Source organism: Palaemon carinicauda, chromosome 5 (genome assembly GCF_036898095.1).
Source record: "Palaemon carinicauda isolate YSFRI2023 chromosome 5, ASM3689809v2, whole genome shotgun sequence".
In the NCBI taxonomy this organism is placed as follows: domain Eukaryota; kingdom Metazoa; phylum Arthropoda; class Malacostraca; order Decapoda; family Palaemonidae; genus Palaemon; species Palaemon carinicauda.
In genome coordinates, this window is record NC_090729.1 from 87436691 (window position 1) to 87460971 (window position 24281).

Below are 24281 nucleotides of genomic sequence, written 5' to 3' on the forward strand. Positions count from 1 at the left end.
CATCCATATTAAACACTTGTTCCGGCTTGTATCCACCTTCAGCGATAATGTTCTTGAACGTCTCGTTCGCGTAAGTTTCAGCAGCGGTAGTTTCAGCGGAAGCAGCCTCGCCATGCAGGGAAACGCTTTTCAGGCCGAAGCGTTTCTGAAACTTCGCGAACCATCCTTTGCTGGCGGAAAAACGTTGTTTCTGAGGCTGGGAATCAGTGGATGTCCCTGGTTGAGGTTCATCTACATCATCTTCGTCTTCTTCAGCATGGTCGCCATCGTCGTCTTGAGGTTCCTTTGCCGCAAAATTCTCATACAAGCCCAAAGCCTTGGTTCGGATGGTGTTCATATCCAAGGCTATGTTCTTCTTCCGGCAGTCGGCAATCCAGACTGCTAAAGCACCTTCCATACGGACGATCGTTTTATTACGGGTGGTAACGACTCGCTTTGCTGATCTGCTAAAGGTGATGGCAGCCGTCTTGCTAATGTTCGCCTCGTCCTTCTTGATGTAGCGAACGGTGGATTCGTTCACTCCAAAATGGCGGGCTACGGCCGCGTAACTTCTGCCTTCTTTTAACATATCGAGAAGTGTCACCTTCTCAGCAATCGTCATCATCTTTCGGTGGCGTTTAGGCTCACTACCAGCCTTAGTAGAAGCAGAACGCTTGGGAGCCATTGTACAGTAGGGGTTAAACAGAAAGTTCAACAAAAAGTTCAACTTAAAACAGTCACGCACAGCACAGATTAAAGTTCACAGTAACGTAGCAGCATCTACCCTGCGAGAGAGCGGTAAACAAAGTGGCCGCGAAAAGATGCTGCAGGTTGGAGAAGCGGTCAAAACACCAATGACAGGCTAGATTTCAAAACTTGGGATCCGATTCGTCATCTATCAGCACTTGAACCAATCACAGTCTGTCTTACATGCTACGTAGTAGTTACCAATTCAAATACAAGGTACTACGTATACAGCTTTACGTACGCGATTTTACGCTTGTTTTGTTGTAGGATATTTACGCTTATTCGAGATGTGATTTTTGCAACAAAGAATATTATTAGATGCAGTACTACGTACGTATACATACAAAAGATGCACATCCATTACATTTGTAGTAGTAGCCATCAGCAGCCTTACACCATTCAAATACGGTATGACTGCATCTGATTTGCGTTTCATGTTCGATTTAATTTTACTACGTACTGTATACTGAATTATCGTATGATTACATTCTCTTTTCGTGTTTTATTTCTTTCTGTACTGAATTATATGTCATATGTAATGCAATGAACCATCAGTAAGAGCAGATATTACTAATTACAGTATTAATGGAATTAACGAAATACGTATTTGGGGTCTTCATATATCGCGGTATTTTCTAAATTTCCGGAAAATCCGCGATATATGTATATACATGCGTTGTGAAAAAAATCCGCGGTGGTGAATCCGCGATAGTCGAACCACAAAGTAGCGAGGGCTCACTGGTAATTTAGAGGAGGAGTGGAAGTTTGTAAAAGAAAATTTTGTTGTGATTGCAAGTGTTGTATGTGGCAAGAAGGTTGTTGGAGGCAGCATGAGGAAGGGCAGTGAATGGTGGAATGAAGGAGTGAAGGTAAAAGTGGAAGAGAAAAAGAGGGCTTTTGAAGAATGGCTGCAGAGTAATAGTATAGAGAAGTATGAAAAATATAGAGAGAAAAATGTGGAAGTAAAGCGCAAGGTACGTGAGGCAAAGAGGGCAGCTGACCTGAGGTGGGGTCAGGGATTGGGTCAGTCATATGAAGAGAATAAGAAGAAGTTTTGGAAAGAAGTGAAGAGAGTAAGGAAGGCTGGCGCAAGAATTGAAGAGACAGTGAAAGATGGAAATGGAAGGTTGTTAAAAGGAGAGGAGGCAAGGAAAAGGTGGGCGGAATATTTTGAAAGTTTGCTGAATGTTGAGGATAATAGGGAGGCAGATATAATTGCTGTTCCAGGTGTTGAGGTGCCAGTGATGGGAGATGAGAATAAGAGAGAGATTATGATAGAGGAAGTAAGGGGAGCACTAGATGAAACGAGAGTAGGAAAAGCATCTGGTATGGATGGTGTGAAAGCTGAGATGTTGAAGGAAGGGGGTGTGACTGTACTTGAATGGTTGGTGAGATTGTTTAATATGTGTTTTGTGTTGTCAATGGTACCAGTAGATTGGGTTTGTGCATGTATTGTACCACTATATAAGGGTAAGGGAGATGTGCATGAGTGTTGTAATTCAAGAGGTATTAGTTTGTTGAGTGTAGTTGGAAAAGTGTATGGTAGAGTAATGATTAATAGGATTAAGGATAAAACAGAGAATGCAATCTTGGAAGTACAGGGTGGTTTTAGAAGAGGTAGGGGTTGTATGAATCAGATTTTTACAGTTAGGCAGATATGCAAGAAATATTTAGCAAAAGGTAAGGAGGTGTATGTTGCGTTTATGGATCTGGAGAAAGCATATGATAGAGTTGATAGGGAAGCAATGTGGAATGTGATGAGGTTATATGGAGTTGGTGGAAGGTTGTTGCAAGCAGTGAAAAGTTTCTACAAAGGTAGTAAAGCATGTGTTAGAATAGGAAATGAAGTGAGTGATTGGTTTCCAGTGAGAGTGGGGCTGAGACAGGTATGTGTGATGTCGCCATGGTTGTTTAACTTGTATGTTGATGGAGTGGTGAGAGAGGTGAATGCTCGAGTGCTTGGACGAGGATTAAAACTGGTAGGTGAGAATGACCATGAATGGGAGGTAAATCAGTTGTTGTTTGCGGATGATACGGTACTGGTAGCAGACACAGAAGAGAAGCTTGACCGACTAGTGACAGAATTTGGAAGGGTGTGTGAGAGAAGGAAGTTGAGAGTTAATGTGGGTAAGAGTAAGGTTATGAGATGTACGAGAAGGGAAGGTGGTGCAAGGTTGAATGTCATGTTGAATGGAGAGTTACTTGAGGAGGTGGATCAGTTTAAGTACTTGGGGTCTGTTGTTGCAGCAAATGGTGGAGTGGAAGCAGATGTACGTCAGAGAGTGAATGAAGGTTGCAAAGTGTTGGTGGCAGTTAAGGGAGTAGTAAAAAATAGAGGGTTGGGCATGAATGTAAAGAGAGTTCTATATGAGAAAGTGATTGTACCAACTGTGATGTATAGATCGGAGTTGTGGGGAATGAAAGTGATGGAGAGACAGAAATTGAATGTGCTTGAGATGAAGTGTCTAAGGAGTATGGCTGGTGTATCTCGAGTAGATAGGGTTAGGAACGAAGTGGTGAGGGAGAGAACGGGTGTAAGAAATGAGTTAGCGGCTAGAGTGGATATGAATGTGTTGAGGTGGTTTGGCCATGTTGAGAGAATGGAAAATGGCTGTCTGCTAAAGAAGGTGATGAATGCAAGAGTTGATGGGAGAAGTACAAGAGGAAGGCCAAGGTTTGGGTGGATGGATGGTTTGAAGAAAGCTCTGGGTGATAGGAGGATAGATGTGAGAGAGGCAAGAGAGCGTGCTAGAAATAGGAGTGAAGGGCGAGAGATTGTGACGCAGTTCCGGTAGGCCCTGCTGCTTCCTCCGGTGCCTTAGATGACCGCGGAGGTAGCAGCAGTAGGGGATTCAGCATTATGAAGCTTCATCTGTGGTGGATAATGTGGGAGGTTGGGCTGTGGCACCCTACCAGTACCAGCTGAACTCGGTTGAGTCCCTGGTTAGGCTGGAGGAACGTAGAGAGTAGAGGTCCCCTTTTTTGTTTTGTTTCATTTGTTGATGTCGGCTACCCCCCAAAATTGGGGTAAGTGCCTTTGGTATATGTATATATATATATATATATATATATATATATATATATATATATATATATATATATATATATATATATGATACCTTTATCATACAAAAACTTTGATTTATTAGTAAAAATCATTATTATTTTTTAAAATTAAGTAGCAATTTTCCACTATTATGAAACCAATTGTATTGAAAATCATAACATCAAAACTACTTTATAAACTGAATAGTTCTGTGTGAGATAATTTTTTATTTTCCTTTTTCTTTTTATTTTAATGATTTTTTTTCTTCTAGAAGCTAAAAAACTTGGAAAAAGAAAAGGGAAAATAAAAGTTCTATCATAGAATTACGGGATTTTTATTCCTCTTTCCAATGATAGCTTTCTCTCTAAAATTGAACCATAAACAACCGAGTAATTGCTACCTACATGCAAATAAGAATATATTTGAGTAATGAGCTCCCAAAGATTCGCTATAAATTCTGGCCTTTTTACTAGAAAAATCAAAGTAACATTATTATGATTACGTTACTCTGTACTTTTGTAACTCATTCCTACATGAAGGATCCCTAAATGAGGTATTTGAACCCTAAGTGTACTAATACACTTAGTGTAAGGGTGTCATGAGTTGCCATCTCTCTCTCTCATTGACATGAGAGTTTTACAAGGAATGTATCAGCCTTGTACTCTTCATGTTTCCCTTTCTTCTTATTTCTTTTTTGTTGCACTCTGTTTACTTCATGTTCTTTTTTTTTACCTTAGGTAACTTCAGCTTGCTGTAAAGTTCCCGAGGATTTTTAAAAAACCATTTACATACGAACAACAAGTAAACAAACGCGTGTGCGTCATACCTCTCAAATGTCTTTGGAGTCACTGGCTCCAATGTTGGTGTTCTCGTAGTTCCTATTATCTCCCAATACCTTCCATATCTGCCAAACGTACGAGATTTTGAAACTATTGAAAAAATTTCTGTATAGATGCAAAAATAAACAACCAAAGACAATCCTGTGAAACTCAGTCATGCAGACGACGCAGTTAGGATGACGTCATCATTAAAGGACCGCTTTAACTTCATTATTTATAAAAATAATTGGAGAGCACATGTGACATGTTCCTGCATACGTAGAAACAATAACTTGATTTTCGATATTTGCAGGTTATATTATCCACTATAATGGATGGTCCCCTTAACACTGTGTCCTTGTTCCCAGTAGACGATGTTGACACTGTTAAGAAATGGAGGAAGGCAAGTCAGGACTCCTTCTTCATTAGGACTGTAACATTTCGACTCTCCTCTTTGCCACCAGTTGTGCCTTAAGTTCCGGACATGCAAATACTGGCACACAGGAAATTTGTTGATCCTTCTAGGTAGAACAGCAGTAGGAAAACATCTATTTCAGGAAAAGAGCAGTGAAGAAGGGGAGCTTGAACTGTTATTGTAGATGTGGACAGCGCCACCACCTCCGCCAGGGCCATTCCTCTTCCGATACCACCAGTTGGGGAATGCCTAAGACACAGGTACAGTTTTGGGAGTACCAGAGTGGCAAATCCTGGACAATAAGTGTCCTATGAACAGGGTACAATGTCCCGTTCACCAGTTTTTCTCCCTCCATGATTCGTCACTCATCAAATCCATCGTCTCTCGACCCATCTATCCCATCCTTCTTTGCCCTTGGATCAGCAAAGGACATCACCCTTTTAGCGGAAGTCCAGCTCTTTCTCATAGAGAAGGAGTATGGAGGCTGGAAACCAGCCATGAGCTCTCAGCCATGAACGAGTTTGCCCTTCAGACACCTTTCAAGATGGAGACTGCAGCCACAGTTAGATAGATCAGATGAGAGGACTTCATGATCATGGTGGATGTGACAGATGTTTACTTCCAGATCATGATCCATCCTGCATCTTGGAAGTACATAATATTCTGTCTGCACAACAAAACATACCAGTTTCGAGTGCTCTGCTTCGGCCTATCAACAGCATCACAAGTGTAAGAGTGTTCACTTCAATCTGGGCCCATGCTAATAGCATCTATATCCTCTGTTATCTGGAGGACTTGCTAATTCTGTCAGACCAATGGAGACTCTTCTCCTCTACTGAGACATGCTTCTTAAGCGTTGCCACAGTCTGGGGTAGTAGTAAATCTCAATAAGCTATCCCTGCATCCCAAACATACGGAATTCGCTGCCAGCTTATTGGTGGCAACGACTGCTGGGACACCTGGTGTTCTAGGACCACTTATTCCCCAACGGTTGCCTCCACATTCGGTCACTCCAATTGCAACGTAAGACCCTATGTTTTCAGTGGAGGGATCTTCCGGAAACACGTGTTCCAATAGGATCAGAGCACCAGAAACTCTTGGGATAATGGGTACAAGACTCTAACCTTTGCCAAGTGTTAGATCTTTCTCCACCAGATTTGTTGCTCCTTACGGACACATTTAAAGAAGGCTTGTGGTCTTGCCTGCAGCAGCACATGGTTTCTGGGCTATGATACAGTCTCAATCGGTAACGACATAAACCTTCTGGAGTTTAAGGCAAACCTTCTAGCCTCATTCAGTAGGGTTGATGAGCCATAGCACCACCGTAATGGCGTACGTAAACAAACAGGAAGGTACCTTCTCGCAACAGCTCTGCTATCTAGCTGTCGGGATTTTGAGATGACCAGAGGACAATCAGATCTCACTATCAGCCTGGTTCATTTCAGGCAAAAGTACATCTTAACGGACAGCCTGAGTGATAAGACTCAGGTAGTTGGTTTCGAATGGCATTTGGCTCCTCGGATAGTGACCAAAGTCCTAACTTTGTGGGGTTTGCCTCTGATAGACTAATGTCTCTCAATCACAAACTTTCGAGGTACTACTCCCCAGTACCAGACCCTCAGGCAGTTTCCAAGATGCCTTCCTACATCATTGGAATGACATAGACGTCCACACGTTCTCCCTTTTTTGCCCAATCCGGAGACTCCTCAACAAAGGCAGATCTTCATCAACCCATCTATTACTTTAATACTTTCACAATGGCAACATGCATAATGTTACATGGACCCTCTGCTACTTCTGACGGAGGTTCCAAGTAAGTTACCTCCCTTACACGTTCTTCTGCGTCAACCACGTGCAAAGATATACCACAGGGCAGTTGCATCCCAACAACTTCACACCTAAAGGTTATCCAGCATCTCACTCAGAGATGTTTTTTGTAACCAGTGGCAAAAAGGATGTCTAGATACCTCAGGAAGTCCTCTATTACAGTCTCTCAGACGAAGTGGTCAACCTTTCTTAGTTGATGTCAAAGAAAAGGTGTCTCTTCACGTAGAACCACTATACCCCTGATTGCCAAGTTTTGATTATATATCTGAGAGGAAAAACTGTTTAGTGTCAGTGGTAAAAGGCTATTGCTCAGCCTTAAGCCAGATCTTTAGATTAAAAGGTGTCCTTATATCCTCTTGAGCAGAATTATGTATGCTCTTACAGAGCTGTCCGTTATCTTGCCATCAGCTGGAAAATAGACCCCTCCTTGAAACATGGTCAAATTCCTCCATTTCCTGAAAGGAGTTCCCTAAGAATTGTTGTGTCAAGTGTCAGGATCCGGACTTGACTCTCTAAAGGATCTTCCTTCTCCCCCTAGCCTTTGAAAAAGGGTTAGCGAGTTGCATGGTCTCTCTTACAACATTGCCCATTCAAGGGGATGGGGACTATTTACTGTTTCGTCCCTGATTTTATCGGTAGGACTCAAAGTCATGCTGTAGTTGACTCTAGGCTCAGTCTCTTTTGGATTGTGATTACTGGAAGTAAACTGATTACATGGATCAACTGTTACTATGTCCTGTGAGGGCACTAAGACGTGACAACCCAGAGCTTATGACGTCAGGGGCTTGAGCCAATCCCTAATTTTCAAAAGGAACTTCTTTGTGTCGCAGGTGCTACAAGTAGGTATGTGGAAACATGAGACGACCTTCCCTGCCTACTACCTACAAGATGTGACAAACAGGTCCAAAGACATGTTTTCTCTAAGCCCTGTGGTGGCTGCTCTAGAAGTAGTTTAGCTTCCTTAGCTTCTTACAGGACAATTAGCAATCAGTTGAAGGCAAAGGTTACGGTTTTAGTCTGAGGTGAATGCACAGTGATACCTCTTGATATGAAAGTTTCTGTATACAAAAAATTCATGATACAAAACGAGATGCGAAGAACTTTTTCACCTCATATTACGAAAAATATTCTTGATACGAAATGAGGTATGGTACGAGATTTGCCCGTCTGCCGAGAATAACTTGAATATTCGTGTGCTGCCAAACTGTAAACTCGCCACCATTGTCCTGCTCCCCCATTGGTTATATCCCTACTCTGATGCTAGCTACCTCCATAAAATCCTGCTTTCGTATTGATCAGTATGTATCCCATTATGCATATACCTATGGGAGTTCTTCGACCATCTCCTTTCGGCAGCTCTATCGTTTATATTGAATTCATGTTGGTGATTTTGCTTTTGTGCTTTTGTTTACTGTACTGTATTGTGTTGCATTTTCCAGCTCGTGCATTATTAGCCATGGATCCCAAGATTGTTGATATTCAGGGAAAGAAGAATAGGATGCTTTCTATGGAGAGGAAGCTGGAGATAATGAAGAACTATGAGGCTGGCATGCAGTTGAGTGTGATTGCCAAGGATTATGGCCGAAATCTGTTGATGATAGGCACTATCCTCAAGCAGAATGAAGCCATCAGAACAGCAACAGCTTCTAAGGGCGTGACTGTTTTTTCCAGCAAGAGCAGCTACGTTCGTGATGAGATGGAGAGACTGCGTCACCATTGGATTAAAGGCAAGTATATTGATGGAGAGACGATCACCGAGACGACAATCAGCCACAAGTCCAGCGTCGTTTTCAGTGAGCTTGTGTGTGCTCAGGCCGAAGACAACGCAGGAGATGGAACATCGAAGCAGGCACCCCTGGAGTTCAAGGCTTCTCGCGGGTGGTTTGAAAAATTTAAGAGATGGTCTGGCATTTATTCGATGGTACGGCTTGGTGATGCTACCAGCTCGGACACGTAAGCGTCCGAAGCCTCTGTTAAGGCGTTCGACGAGTTCACTATCTAGGAAGGCTACAGTTCCCAGCAAGTCTTCAACTGTAACAAAACTGGGCTTTTTTTTTTTTAAAAAAAAAGGCCTCGTCGGACGTACAATACGGCGGAAGATAAGAAGCTATCTTGGCATAAGCCTATGAAGTAGAGTCTTATTCTTGCACTCTGCACAAACGCCAGAAGAAATTGTAAGGTAAAGCCCCTACTGGTGTATCACCCAGAGACTCCTCAAGCTTTCAATTCCCACAAAGTGTTAAAGGAGAAGCTTCCATTGTTGTGGAGGACTAATGCGAAACCCTGGGTAAAGAGACTTGTTAACCGAGTGGGTAAATCTCTGTTTCGGTCCAACTGTCTGGAAATATTTGGAAGAGAAGCGCCTCCCTCTGAAATTTCTGTTGGTGCTGGACAATGCCTCTGCTCACCTTCCTGACCTCGAGGAAGATATCATAGCGGAGTATTCCTATCAAGGTTCTCTGTTTTCTGCCTAACACCACCCCTCTCCTCTAGCCCATGGACCAATAAGTGATTTCCAACTCCAAGAAGCTCTATACAAAACATCTGTTCAGGAGATGTTTTGAAATCACCGATAGCACAAGCCTCACCCTTCGTAAATTTTTAAATGAGCATTTCAGTATTGTGATGTGCGTCCAATTCATCGATCAAGCTTGGCAGGAGGTTTTCAGGGGCACTTTGAACTCTTCGTGGAAGAAGCTGTTACCTGATGCCGTATCCGCATGAGACTTCAAGAGATTCCATGTTGGCGTATCTTAAGCCGAAGCCGAAAGGTTGATGAGATCGTTACACTCGGGAGGTCCATGAGGCTGGTCCTCGATGAAGACAACACTAATGAGCTTCTCGAGGAGCACTTAATTGGAGCTTATGATGGACGACCTGAAGGAGTTGGAGACCATGCAACTGAACATTGTTCAAGAACAGTTTTTTTAGCGGCAACAAAGAGGAGGAGGACCCTATAACAACGGCAGAAATTAAGGAGGCTCTAGCTGCTTCTCATAAAGCACAATCTTTCGTATAAAAGAGGCACCCCGAAAAGGTTTACACTGGTTGTCTGGCTGCGCAATTTAATGATATTGGACTGAGTCGTTTCAGGAACATTTTAAAAAGCAGGCAAGAGCAAGCTTCCTTGGATAGTTATTTTATAAAGAGGTCATTAGTAGGCCAAGAGAAAGATCAAAGTGATACGAAATAACACAAAAGTAGAAGGGGTGAAGAAATTGATGAAACTTTGAAAGTAAAAAATATAAAGTAAAAAAGAAATTAAAAAATTAGAAAGACAAAAAAAAAAAGAAATTTGATTTCAAATTTTTTGTAAAGTTAAAGTGTGTAGTAAACAATGCTTAGTATATATCAAAATAGTTATATATTGCATTTTATTTTTTATTTATAAAGAATTTTAATATTATAATAGGTAAACTGGCAATTATACATGTATTTTCTAACACCCACAAACTCCATTACAGTTGTTCTACAGTGTATGTGTGACTTGTAGAAGAAGGAGTGTACAGTACATATATTCAGCTCTGACCTTGCCTTTGTTTTTCCTTTTGTTTTGCCTTTTCTTGTTGTAGACAATTACAAACATGCCTAACCCAAGGGAAAGGATTATACAACTCCAGAGAAGGGCAAAAGACATGACATGAGAGCGCCTAGCATAAATAAGAAAAGAAAAAATGATGAAAGTTCCTGGAACCTCGGCAGCTATTTACTCCACCTCAGCTGTAAGTAACACTTCTTACTCCCACTACATCCACAACAGTGCCATCCACCCCTAACATGAGTGCTATCAAACAGAAAGCGAATGGACACACCAAAAAGAAGGAAGATGAGGAGGAAGATAAGAAAAGATCTAACAGAGTACGCTGCTGGATCTTTTTAAACTTTAAATGCTGATTAACTCAAAAAGTTATCGTCATTCAAATTGACATATCTTTATTATTTAAGATATTCATGGGCAATTTTTTTCTTTATTATTAGAAATTACAAGCTTTCATTTAACAGAGGGGATTTTTTATATAACTTTTACTAGTTTTTCCCTATTTAATTGTAAATATTTCATTGATGTGATAAAGTGGACCTTCAAAGGTTTTTTAAGTTTTTTTAATTTTTCCAGAAATCCTTCCGTATATCTATTAATGGAAAGCTTTTCTATCCATAAAAAACTTCCAAAGTTCATCTTGATATACAGTGATACCTCGGTAGTCGAACGACTCTAAATTCGAACAAATCGGAGTTTGACCAAAAAATTTAGTAATTTTTGCTGCGGTGTTCGAATAAAAAATCGGAACTTCAACACAGCCGAACGCTTGGCTGAGTGAGATGAGCGGCCATCTCGGCTACTTTCGCCTGGTCGGGTAGCATCATTTCATGAGAGATCGTCAGTCCGACAACACGTGTTGAGAATTTATTGTGATTTAGTGAGTTTTATTGTTTTTTTTTGCCGATAATAATGGGCCCCAAGAAAGTTAGTGATAAGGGGAAGGATAAGAGGAAAACAGTGAGAACAACGATCAAGTTGAAGAAGGAAATTATTGCGAAATACGAGAATGGTGTATGAGTGTCTGATCTAGCCTTGCAATATGGCATGGCGAGGTCGACCATTTCGACCTTTTTGAAAAATAAGGAAGTGATAAAGAAAGCTAATGTTGCACAGGGAGTGACAGCAATTAGTAAGCAAAGGCCATGAGTAATTGAGGTAATGGAAAAGTTGCTCCTTATATTTATTAGAAAAAAGCAGTTGGCCGGGGAAAGTATAAGTGAAGCTTTCATTTGCGAGAAAGCTCTTCATATTTATGAAGAATTGGTGAAGAAAAGTGCCAGTACTAGTGAAAGTGATTCGTCATTTACTTTTAAAGCAAGCAGGGGCTGGTTCGAGAAATACCGGAATAGAACTGGTATTCACCGTGTGACTAAGCATGGGGAGGCAGCCTGTTCAGATCAGGCGGTGGCTGAAAAATACGTTGGTGAATTCGACCGATACATTAAGGAACAAAATTTGATCCCGCAGCAAGTCTTCAATTGCGATGAGGCCGGGTCTTTTGGGAAGAAAATGCCGGCCAATACCTACATTACCAAGGACGAGACAAAGATGCCAGGTCACAAGCCAATGAAAGATAGACTGACGTTGCTGCTGTGCGCCAATGCTAGTGGCGATTGCAAGATTAAACCCTTGTTAGTGTACCATTCGGACAACCCCCGGGTCTTCAAAAGAAACAATATCTTGAAAAGTGCACTATCAGTTATGTGGGACGCCAAGACTAAATCTTGGGTCACAAGACAATTCTTTAGTGAATGGATCAACGAAGTGTTTGCCCCCCAGGTTAAGGCATACTTGACTGAAAAGAACTTGCCATTGAACTGTCTTCTGGTGATGGACAATGCTCCTGCACACACTCCAGGTCTAGAGGAAGACTTAAAAGAAGAGTACAGTTTTATCAAGATTAAATTCCTGCCCCCCAATGCTCTCCCATACTCCAGACCATGGACCAACAGGTCATTTCAAACTTTAAAAACTGTATACCAAGGCCCTTTTCCAAAAGTGTTTTGAGGTGGCTAGTTATACACAGTTGACCTTAAAGGAATTCTGGAAGGATCACTTCAGCATCCTCAACTTTGTGAACATGATGGACCAAGCTTGGCGTGGTGTGACCTATAGGACATTGAACTCTTCCTGGCAAAAGCTGTGGCCATCATGTGTAACAGAGAAGGAATTTGAGGGTTTCCAATCAGAGGCTGGTTCAAGCACTGCTACTGTTATTTCTGAGGACACTGTTGTCGTTGATGAAATTGTTGGCATGGGTAGGAGTATGGGGCTTGAGGTCAGCAAGGAAGACATTGATGAACTTGTTGATAGCCACTCTACTGAGTTGACCATTGAATTGTTGCACCTGCAACAACAACAGCAGCAGGATTTGATTGGGGAGCTGGAATCCTCAGAAGATGTGGATGTAAGAGAGGAGGTTCCGAGTTCAGTGATAAATGACATGTGTTCGAAGTGGGGAGAGTTGCAGGCTTTTGTGGAAAAATATCACCCAGAAACAGTAGTAGTAAACGGGGCAGTGAATATCTTTAATGATAATGTTATGTCTCACTTTAGAAGAATAGTGCAGAAGAGAAAGAAGGAGCTGACAATTGACATGTTTTTCATAAATGAAAAGATAGCTTCTACATCCCAGCCTGATTCCCCTCCAAAGAAGAGAGACAGAAGAGAAAAACCTCTGAAGGAGATTTGCCTGACCTTTTACTGGAGAGAGAAAAAACCCCCGAAGAAGAACTACCCAGCCACTTCATGGAAGGGGACTCTCCTTCCAAGCAGTAACCTCCCCCTACCATCCTCTCCACATCCATTCCTGTATGCCATCGAACCGCTGCTGAAAGGTACAGTAAATGGTTTAAAATGGTTTTGTATGATTTTCCGACCAATTTCGTACACATTTAAATAATTATTGTTGTTTAGGTACACGTTTTATTAATATTTTGGGCATTTTGGAATGCATAATAATGTATAAAGATAAATACCATTATTTCTTATGGGAAAAAAGGTTTCGGTACTCGAACAAATCGGTGGTCGAACACTGATCCTGAACGGATTATGGTCGTGTACCGAGGTATTACTGTTTATGGATAGAGTGTTACTTCAAAATTTGGTGAAATTTGTTGCATATTTTACTTATTTTATTTATTTTTTTCATGGATCTTCATGAGACTTTCTACACGAGTATGTATGCTTTCTATTAGTAAATAAAATTTTATTTAATTTGATCTATTAGTTTTATTTTCTTGAAAAAAATAACTACCACCCCCTTTGTGTTAATGTTTTCTGCCATTTGTTAATGTGTTTCGTGAAGTTAAGTGTTCGTGTTTATTGCCACTAGTCAATTTTTTTCCAAGGTTTGTATTTCCATTTACTATTGCATTACTGTATGTTCTATTATTACATCATTTACTGGTACAGTATTAATGATTATGTCAAGTATTGAATGATCCAAATAGTTGTATTTCACTGTGGTTATTACTGTATATCTCTGTTATAAAATTTGATGTGGTGTTTTTGTAGGCAGTGCAACAAATTAGGCGATTTACATGTAAAATGTTACCGATCATACGAACAAATCACGATACGAAAGCCAATACGGAAGGAATTAATTTCGTATATAGAGGTATTACTGTAAAGGAAGGACTTTCTTTTTCCTTTCTTCATCTTCCCCTTTCTTGGGGCACAACAACCAAGTCACTGATTGTTGACCTACTGTTGACTGAAGGAAAGCCTGTTGACTGAAGGAATATTTCGTGGTTCCCACAATACATATTCAGTCACATCCCCAATCTCTTGGCGAGGTGAGTTTGATGATTTAGGTTTTAATGTATATAATGCCAAACCCTAGGTTATAAACCTAGATATGGTCACAGAGTGGTCCTTCACTCGTTTAACATTACTGCACAGGTATTATAAGACCAAGAGGTTCACAAGGTTTCAGAATCCACATCCTATGGTTCCTTGAGTTTGAGTGGGGCAATCCTGGGACAAGTTTTCAGCCAGTTGAATGGACTTCTACCCACCTATGAGTGAGTCTCCTAGATAAAGAATGAGGCTTTGTATTCCATGTTGGAACAAAGGACAAATTTGGAAATAATTTGTATTTTTCCTAACTATACAAACCTAAAGCTCTTTACACATACTTGTCCCACCATCACCTTCTCTCTGTAAGTCCTGTTTGCAATCAAAAGTGTTTGGGGTAGTAAGTATGAAGGTGATAGCGAGTGTGTCCCTCTTTACTCCCCTCCCCCACGCTTCTGCCGGAAGGTTGTTTATCACCTCGCTCAAAGTTTTCCTGGCCTGAACACCAGCTCACGCTGAATCTATCTCCTATGTAAAGAACTTCAGGTTTGTATAATTAGGAAAGCTAAAAATTATTTCCAAATTTGTCGTTTTTAATATTTATGTGTAAGTCACATATGTCTTCCATCCATCCCACTTCCAGCAGTATATTTCTTTTGCGTTAATTTCTTTAGTATGGTATCTCCAAGACCGCTGAGTGCAGTTTCAGCCCCTTGGTCTGACTCTCTATACTATACATTGATGGAAGGTTCCTAGAGGGGAGAATATAGGTGTTGGGAGAGAAGTTTTCATCTTTAGTTAAAGGCCAAAAAGTTTTAACATTATAGTTCTGAGAGAAGTACCTATATTAGATAATAAATTTTATTATTAGAATGCTGTTTTAGCCCTTATATATCAATGACTTTGCAGTTGTTTAATTACCTGTTGTTGAAGAATAAGTTGTAGTCAGACGCTGCTTAATGCCATGTGATAAATGCTTATATGTATTTTGATGCAGTTCTTGATAATTATTAGTATTTATAAATTTTCTTGAAATTAATATTTACTGTCAGTTTAGATGTTTTGATTTAAATTTTTTTTTTTTTTTTTTTTAGGATTTAATAGACACCTGTGGAAGGTACATGAAACTCCATGTTGTGTCAGCTACTCAACAGAACTATTTAATTGCATGGCTACAGTACACACTTACTTGTGGGCATTCTGATATTGCTCAGGTTTGTCTTAATCATCTCAAGTGGAATTTGGAGCAAGTTGCAGCTAAAGAGGACTTTGCAACATGTGATCTCGATTTGTTAACAACAGTTCTGGGGCAGCATGATGTTGTAGTACATGATGAAATGACATTATACAAGTAAGTTTGGATTATCAGTAATTAATTTTTATAGTTTTTATCTGTGGTTGACTCTTCATTGGAGATACCCTTGGTCAAATCTGTGATATGGAAAGGCTGGGGAAGGAGGTTGCAGGTTTGCAATGTTATTTATAATGTAAAGTATTGCTCCTTTTTAAATTGTTAACAACTGACTTTTCCAAATTAACATGGAGAGCACTTTGAAATAACAAAAGTCAGTTTTGATCTTTAGCACATTTTTCCTCTACTCCTAGAGGGAAACATTGATCAGATCTATTATATGAGAGTTCTGTGGAAGGAAACAACACATAATGCTGATTTAGATGTATTGAATTATTGTTAGTTCAGTATCAAAATATAAAAGCTAACCTTTTAAGTTGTTACTAACATGAAAGTCGGAATAACAAAATTGTAATAATAAGTTGTTTCGACACTACATACAAATCATTTTGCTCTTTGCAGAGGGGAGATATTTTGGTGACAGCTGAAACTAGCCATAAGACTTTTAGCGAAGTGTAACTACCCACCACTAGTTAGGGGGGATTAGACCAGTCACCCTGCTCACAGCTGCAATGGTAACATGATGTTGCTTTTTATTTTGGCTCGGTGGAGAACGGATGTGTTTTTGTTCTCCCATCAACTCATTTACTCATTCTGACGATTAAGTACAGAGTGGCCTAAACTTTAAAAACTTTATCCTTTCTCCTTCTGGATGATTGTACATGAGGCTCCACCATGTGGGTTTTCCTGGCATAAAAGGGCACTGGTGCAGCACCTTTCTGTCAGCTGTGAAGAAGGATGCTATCGGCCTGTGTCCTGCCTGTGTGGATCACTCCTGTTTGCAGGCGTCTCCTTGAAGTGAGTGTAGGGTGTCGCCTCCTTTCCAGTACCAGCGATACGGTAGGCTGCAGAAGAAGAAGGCAAACAGGGATTCTTTACCTTCAAGTACATCCCCAAAGGCAAAGAACCCTTGTCTTATTGCACCGGCTCGTTCTTGTCTCTGATTCTTCTCGATCGGTCTCTTCCGGGGATCGGGTGAGTAAGAGCAGTGGCCTATCGACCCCTGGACAACCTTGCGGTTCTGAGGACTCCATTGCTTCCTCAAGAGAAGCAGCATTGCTCTCTTTCATAGGGGAGTCTTTCCACTGACACTGTCCCTCTTAATGAGAGAATGCCTTGATGAAGTCATTGAGCTTCAGCACGGCATTTCATTCCCGTGCTGAATCTTGGTGACGGGCAAGAGGGCTCTCGAACTTCGGGAAATTGCTCCCCCAGTTCGAATCTAAATTTCTCTCTTTCATCTTTTTCTTCTGCTTAATATTACTTCGACCTTCTCCTAATTTTATCAAATTTCCTTTCTTTCATCTTGCTGTCCTATCTCTATGATTATCATTTTTCTTAGTTATATATATATATGTAGATGTATGCATATATATATATTTATTTATTTTATTTGTTCATTTATTTTTTTATCTATTTTTTTTTCTATTTTATTTAAATGGCGTGGATATTTCCACATTCGTTATTACTGCCTGCTTAGATGAATGGGAGAAGGTATCACGGTTGGGAGGTATTCGCATTCAAAGCTATATATGAGAGTATTGGATGATCTCAGCCATCCCAAAGATGGTTTGGACCTTTTTGGCGGAACTACTCTCAAGGTTTGGGTCATCGGAATCCAGGGGGATCCAATCCTTGAGGTGGGACTCTTGGCTTTTGGCCGGAAGCCCATCATTACAGATATGGGGAGGATGATTCCATATTACTTTGGTCTCAGTCCTAACAGGCGGGTTTAGCTTACACCTGTGCCTCTATATCTGTTTTGATGCTATCCTTCGGGTAGGGTATGGAGTGGACCATCGGGGAAATATACTCTCATTGTGCCGATAGTGGCGAATGCAAATTTCCTTTCCAACGTATGATACTTTCTTATAATTCTCAAGCAGGTACCCCAACAAAACAACAAAAAACCTGAAAATCCCTCCCTTTGATATGGACCCTTCAAATACTGACTCCCCATCCCCTGGATTTGCTGACTCCCCCCCGGCACTGTTGACGACTTCTGCTACTGAAATTAAGGAAAACTCTGTTGACGACCTTCGAACTAAAAAGGACCACTCTACTGATGTTAAAAAATCTAGCAATTTGGGTAACACAGGGAAACTACGATTCCTTCATGTTTCCCAAATCCCATTAGAGACAAATTATGATGATATATATAGAGCATTTGAGTGCTATGGATTGATAAAGGAAATACGGATGCGACTTGGAGATGAAAAATGGGACTCTTGGATATCTTTTGAAAGTCATGATGAAGCGTTTAATGCCATAAGTAATATTAGTAGTATCAAAATTAACGAATTGAACATCATGGGAGCTCTTTGTGATAAGGTCCCAAAGGAATTGGATGTGTACAAACCTGCTGATTGGTTTGAAAAAGATAGAAATGTACCCATGCCTTCACAGAGAAAACCCAAACCACCTATGTGGCTCTTAGCTGAACCTAAAGGGATAATAGGGAATTATTTTAAGATATGTAAGTTTATCCAAAAAAAAGTAGGAACCATAGCACCTGGAGATATATCTCGTTTTGGGAAGAACAGTTATCTCATCCATGCCAAATCTTCGACTCAGTCTGCAATACTGTCTAACTTACAGACAGGCAGTGATGAAATTACATTGGAAATGAAACCTCATCTAAATTTTAGTTATGGAAGGGGAGTGGTCTTTAATAAGGACCTATACGAATTTACAGAGGAGGAGATACTTTCTATGTGTCCATTAAATGTATGGAAAGTGCATAAGGTTCCTGGAACTTCAATGATTATACTTACTTTCCAGGATGCTGATGTACCTTTCCATATTTTTATTGAAAATGAAAGGATTAAAGTTCGACCTTTCAAACAAAAGCCCCTGCAATGTTTTAATTGTTTTAAATTTGGACACCCATCCAAAGTTTGCAAAAACGGAAAAATGTGTGGTATTTGCTCCAAAACTTATCATGGAGAATGTACACTTGAGGCCAGGTGTTCAAATTGCAATTTGAATAATAAATCAACTGATAGGATATGCGAACTGTATAAGTTGGAGGAAGCTGCCCTAAACAAATCAAGTTTAGAACACATAAGTGTGGGACATGCAAAAAGAATGTTGAATAAATCAACCAGCTATGCAAAGGCCTTAAAATCAAAGGTAAATTTACCACAGGAGACAGCAACCCCACCTAGCACTGCCAGTAATTCTAAGAAAAGAAATACAACCTCTGATGATAAAGTACTGCATGACAAAGTAATCGTATTGCCTTCTGAGGCTTTGCCACAGCGTATTAAAAATGGGTCATTGCCCATTTCTGTACAGCCTTCGTCCCCCATTACTAACATTAGTACTAACCTCTCCCAGGCCATGTCCTTGCCTGATTTGATGGAGATGCCACCTGACACTAAGTTACCAGGTGCACCTGTATTGGGGAAGGTGCAAAAACCTGGTAGCTCAAAACCTACTAATCGGAAAAGAGAGAGACCTCCATCTCTCTCACCCCCTTCCATAAGAAATATCAAAATTACGACGTCAAATAAATATGATGATTTGTCTGTTGATATTTCTGATCTGGAAGTCAATTTAAATAAATCGGAAATTCAAGTGGAGGTCCACCAACCTCCTCAACAATCGGATCAAAAAGACAAAAAGAAAATCATAAATTCTAAACCCAATCTATCAAGACCTTCTTTAATAAAACCACCTAAAAATAGTGTTAGATCAAAAACTCCTAATGGGAAGACTCCATCCAAGGGGTCTACCAAATTATAAACCATAGTTTTTTCCTCCATTTTGCAATGGAATTGTCAGGGTTTAAGGGCCAAATATGAAGAACTTAAGCTCCTTATTCATGAGCATTCCCCCATAATTATTTGTCTACAGGAGAGCAAACTTGATCATAATACCCCATGTCCTCGCGAATACATTAGTTATAGGACACCATATGATCACCAAGTGGGGAGCCATGGCGGAAGTCTCATATACGTTCGTCGAGATGTTCCCCAAGTTTCTCTGTCTATTCGTACACCTCTGCAGGCAGTGGTTGTACAGATCGACATAGGGCGAAAATATACAATTTGTTCTCTGTACTTGCCTCCAAATGATAACATTTTGTATGACAACTTAGTGGAGGTGATTCAACAACTCCCTCAACCTTTTCTTTTACTTGGAGATTTGAATGGTAGACATCCTTTGTGGGGTGATGTTTTAGCAAACACGAGGGGAAATATCATATCATCAATTGTGGAAAATGAAGATGTGGGACTCCTTAATACAGGAGAGCCCACACACTTTCATGTCCAGACAGGTACCTTGTCATGTATTGACCTAGCAATCGTAAGCTCTAATTGCCTAATAGACTTCGATTGGAGAACATTAGATGATTGGCATACTAGTGATCACGCACCAATCATTATAAACACCAACAATGGTCCACCTTTACAGGGATCGCCACGATGGAATCTTGACAAGGCGGACTGGGGTAAATTTCGTGAGCTAAGCGAAATTGAGGGGGATGCAGGACAAGTTGAAAATATCGATGATGCCATAGACTTACTGAATGGAACTCTCCATACAGCAGGAGTCAATTCAATTCCAAAAACAACAGGGTTATTCAAACGACGACCAGTCCCGTGGTGGTCTTCAGAACTAACTGCCCTGCACAGAGCCACAAGAAGATCTTTAACACGATTGCGTAGACGCAGAACTGATGAGAATTTAATTATGTACAAGAAATGTAGAGCACAGTTCCGTCGTGCCATGAAAGAAGCAAGGCGCCAGTCATGGATGTCTTTTGTTTCCTCCATTAACAGTAGAACACCACCATCTTCTGTGTGGAGGAAAGTAAAAAAGATAGCTGGCAAATTCACCCCCAACCCACCACCAGTGTTGAAGGTGAATGGCCAGTATGTAACTGAAGCAAAGGAAGTTAGCAATGCCCTGGCTAATCATTTTTCAAATGTATCCAGCAAGTGTGAAGGAGCCCCTGGTCACCAGTATAGGAGCGCTGAAGAAAAGAAAATTTTAAATTTTGCAACAAGAAGGGAAGAGTCGTATAATTCTCCTTTCACTGAAAGAGAATTTGATTCCGCACTTGCTCATTGCAACGATACAGCCCCTGGACCCGATGGAATTCCATATGCAATGATTAAACATGTACATTTTAATACAAAGCTATTTATTTTAAGTATTATTAATAGAATATGGCATGATCATAGTTACCCAAGTGTTTGGGAACTAGCCATTATTTTAGCCTTTTTAAAACCCGGTAAAGACAAGTTTTTAGCAGCAAACTATCGTCCTATTGCATTGACATCTTGTTTATGTAAAATCATGGAGAAGATGGTCAATGCAAGGCTGATATGGTACCTTGAAAAGAAAGGTATTTTATCACCGATTCAATGTGGATTCCGAAAAATGCACTCAACGACTGATGTGTTGATACGACTAGAGTCTTCTATTTGTGAAGCCTTTGCTTCCAAACAGCACCATGTTACAGTATTTTTTTACCTTGAAAAGGCATATGATACCACATGGAGATATGGTATACTTAAAACCATTCATGAATTGGGATTGAGAGGAGAGCTGCCACTATTTATTCAGGCATTTCTTTCACGTAGAGTTTTTCAAGTGAGAGTTGGGGAAACACTATCTGAGAGTAAGTGCCAGGAAGAAGGAGTTCCTCAGGGTAGTGTGCTGAGTGTAACCCTTTTTGCACTAGCAATTAATGGGATATCCAAAGCCATTCCCCAGGATGTTCTCTCAACATTATTTGTGGATGATCTCTCAATATCATTTGCTGGCACTAGAATGGCAATGGTTGAGAGAAAAATCCAACACTCTATTGATAAAATTATCCAGTGGGCTGACATGAATGGATTTAAGTTCTCGACAAGTAAAACTACCGTTGTCCATTTTTGTCGTATCCGGGGAGTACATCCAGACCCGGATATATACATTAAAGGTCAACGGATACCATGTGCAAGAGAAGCTAAATTTTTAGGTTTGATATTTGATTGTAGGCTGACATGGGTTTCTCACTTAAAAGCATTAAAAGCTAAATGTGTTGAAGCTCTGAATATCTTAAAAGTATTGTCCCATACATCGTGGGGGGCAGACCGCAATACTATTTTAAAATTATACAAGGCCTTGATTTTTTCCAAAATTAGTTATGGTTGTGAGGTATATTCTTCAGCCACCCCAAGCCGGTTAAAAATATTAGACTCGATACATCATGCAGGTATTAGATTGTCTACTGGAGCTTTTAAAACCTCGCCTATCCCAAGTCTCCTTGTTGATGCTGGAGAGTTACCTCTAGACCTATACCGAATGTCTTCCATTCTTCGGTATTGGTTTAGATTGCAAAGACTCCCTAACTCTCTCGCCTTTCAGACTGCAAGCCTTGTAAGACACGCATCATACTTTGAGTTGCACCCAAAATCTCCTCAACCTTATGGCTTTCGGGTGAAACGATTATTAAATAGTCTGGATTTAATTAGAAATAAGGTACTTCCATTCAAGGTATCACCAACGCCTCCATGGAAGTTACCAGAGATATCTTTTTGTAAATATTTTATTGGAGATAAGAAGAATATGTCAGACCTAGAAGCCAGGTCTCTTTTTAATGAACATGTTAGAGAACATAGAGGATCAACTTTTATCTATACTGATGGCTCCAAATCTGATGCTGGCGTTGGATTTGGAGTACATAGTAATGGTTTTAATTGTAGAGGTGCACTTCCTCTGACCGCTTCCATATTTACTGCCGAACTGTATGGCATATTAACCGCTATTGAGAAAATGGCGTTGGAGAAGGAGGGTAATTTTACAATTTTTAGTGATGCAAGGAGTGTCCTTCAAGCTATGGAAGTTTTTAATTCTAATAACCCTTTAGTTTTAAAGATTTTAGAATGGCTTTTCATAATTGGACGGAGAGGTATAACAGTTCAATTTTGTTGGGTTCCAGCACATGTAGGTGTGTCTGGGAATGAGAAGGCAGATTCACTGGCTAAGGAGGCTGCATCAGAGTTGCTGCCAAGAAGGTATCCCATTCCCTGTGATGATTTCTTACCTGACATCAAGAAATTGGTTTGCAATAAATGGCAACAGCAATGGGATAGTCAAGATGGCAATAAAATGCGAGAGATAACAAATGACATATCTCCTTGGAGGTATAATATGATGCCCCGAAAATGGGAGACGTCTCTTTGTCGTCTCCGTATTGGTCACACTCGGTTTACACACGAGTTTTTGCTGAAGGGCCAACACCAACCATATTGTGACGACTGTGTAGTACCTCTAACAGTAAGGCATTTGTTGACCGAATGCCCCAATTATAACAACTTGCGGAATAGATATTTGTTTGAGGCTCGAGGTGAGGGTGGCAGGTTCATCCTTGCCAAGATTCTTGGAAATGATGTGTCCTACCATGCAAGTGGCATTTTTAGATTTATTTCAGAAGCAGGTTTTCTGAAAAATATTTAACTTTTATTACATTCAACTTTTATGATTTTAATTGAATACTCTTTTATTTTTTATTTTATTTTATCTTTTATTTTTGTATACATAAATTAAATGTTACCGGCGTCAATGACCTCAGATGTCAGGATGCCTGAAAACTTTGAATCAATCAATCAATCAATCCACTGACACTGTACTCAGCTGGGGTCTTCCTTGGGGCTTGCGGGTTCTCCATGCAAGGAACGTCTGTTGAAGTCCTTCGGTTGCGGACAGAGCGAGAGCATGTAGCTGCCTCCCCAGAGGCTGACTTTGGTCTACCTGGCAGAGAATCCAGAAGTCCATTACCAAAGGAGTCTCGTGTCTCTTTCCGTAGTGACCTCAGCTTTTTTCCGACCACACTTTGTTCGTCCTGCTTTGGCAGACGAATGTGAGCAGTTGCAGATGCCTACCCTTCAGGGTTACCAGTAGGTAGATCCCTTTTGGGTAAATACAGAAAATTATATTCTGGTACATTTCGCAGGTTGCAGCGTGCGATGCTGAGCTTTAACCTTAACTTGCTCAGCTTATTGAGGGGAAGGAGAGTGCACTGCTCGGAAGTTCGCAAGAAAGGGGTCCTTTGCCTGAGTGGTCGCCCATCCCTAGGGCTTCCAGAAGAATGTGCTCGATTATTTTATGCCTTGCTCTAGCTCTTTGGAACGTAGCCTCTTAGAGCCAGACGACGATGGGGGTTAGGTATGTGACTGTTCTCACCTCCCCCCCCCATGTCCTCATATCCACAGGACACAACAAAATTCTTGTTTTTTTTTTTAGGCCAAGTCCTTTGGGATCTGTGCCTTAGGTTTCGACTTCGAACGAGGGAGAACCTGATGGTCTGCCTGTGTGCCAGCATACAGCAACAGTTTAGCCTTCTTTACCTCCTTGCAAGTGAATATCTTCTTGCATAGGAGAAGGGAAGGCTACTTTATGACCTCCAGTGGGAGGGAGGAAGAGTAAGTGTTTTTCTCCATAGTGTGCTAGTGCTGAGAAGCACAGACCATAGCCTAGTGGGCAAGTCTTTGGTAATGATATGCACCCACCCACAAATTGAGGTGAGTGCGTGAGCTCCGCATGACAAAAATCTGCCCATTGTCTCAGGAACGCGCTGTGCTCACCATAGCAAGATTGCTAGACCCAATTCACCAATGTGATATGCTTTTCATCACGAGTGCCACAGGTGAGTGTTACCTCGGTAGTGCACACACCCTTTCCTGCTTGCTACGTACAGG

The 24281-nt window shown here is 40.7% G+C and overlaps 1 protein-coding gene across 10 annotated transcripts in view; it reads left to right on the forward strand.

The window, feature by feature from the left end:
- Tango10 (transport and golgi organization 10) overlaps window positions 1-24281 on the forward strand; it is a 1007732-nt gene that overhangs the window by 543884 nt on the left and 439567 nt on the right. For all 10 annotated transcript variants that reach the window (XM_068373850.1, XM_068373851.1, XM_068373846.1 and 7 more), the window contains one exon: window positions 15266-15522. In XM_068373850.1, the coding sequence (XP_068229951.1) occupies window positions 15266-15522 (257 nt within the window). The remainder of the gene's footprint in view (window positions 1-15265; window positions 15523-24281) is intronic.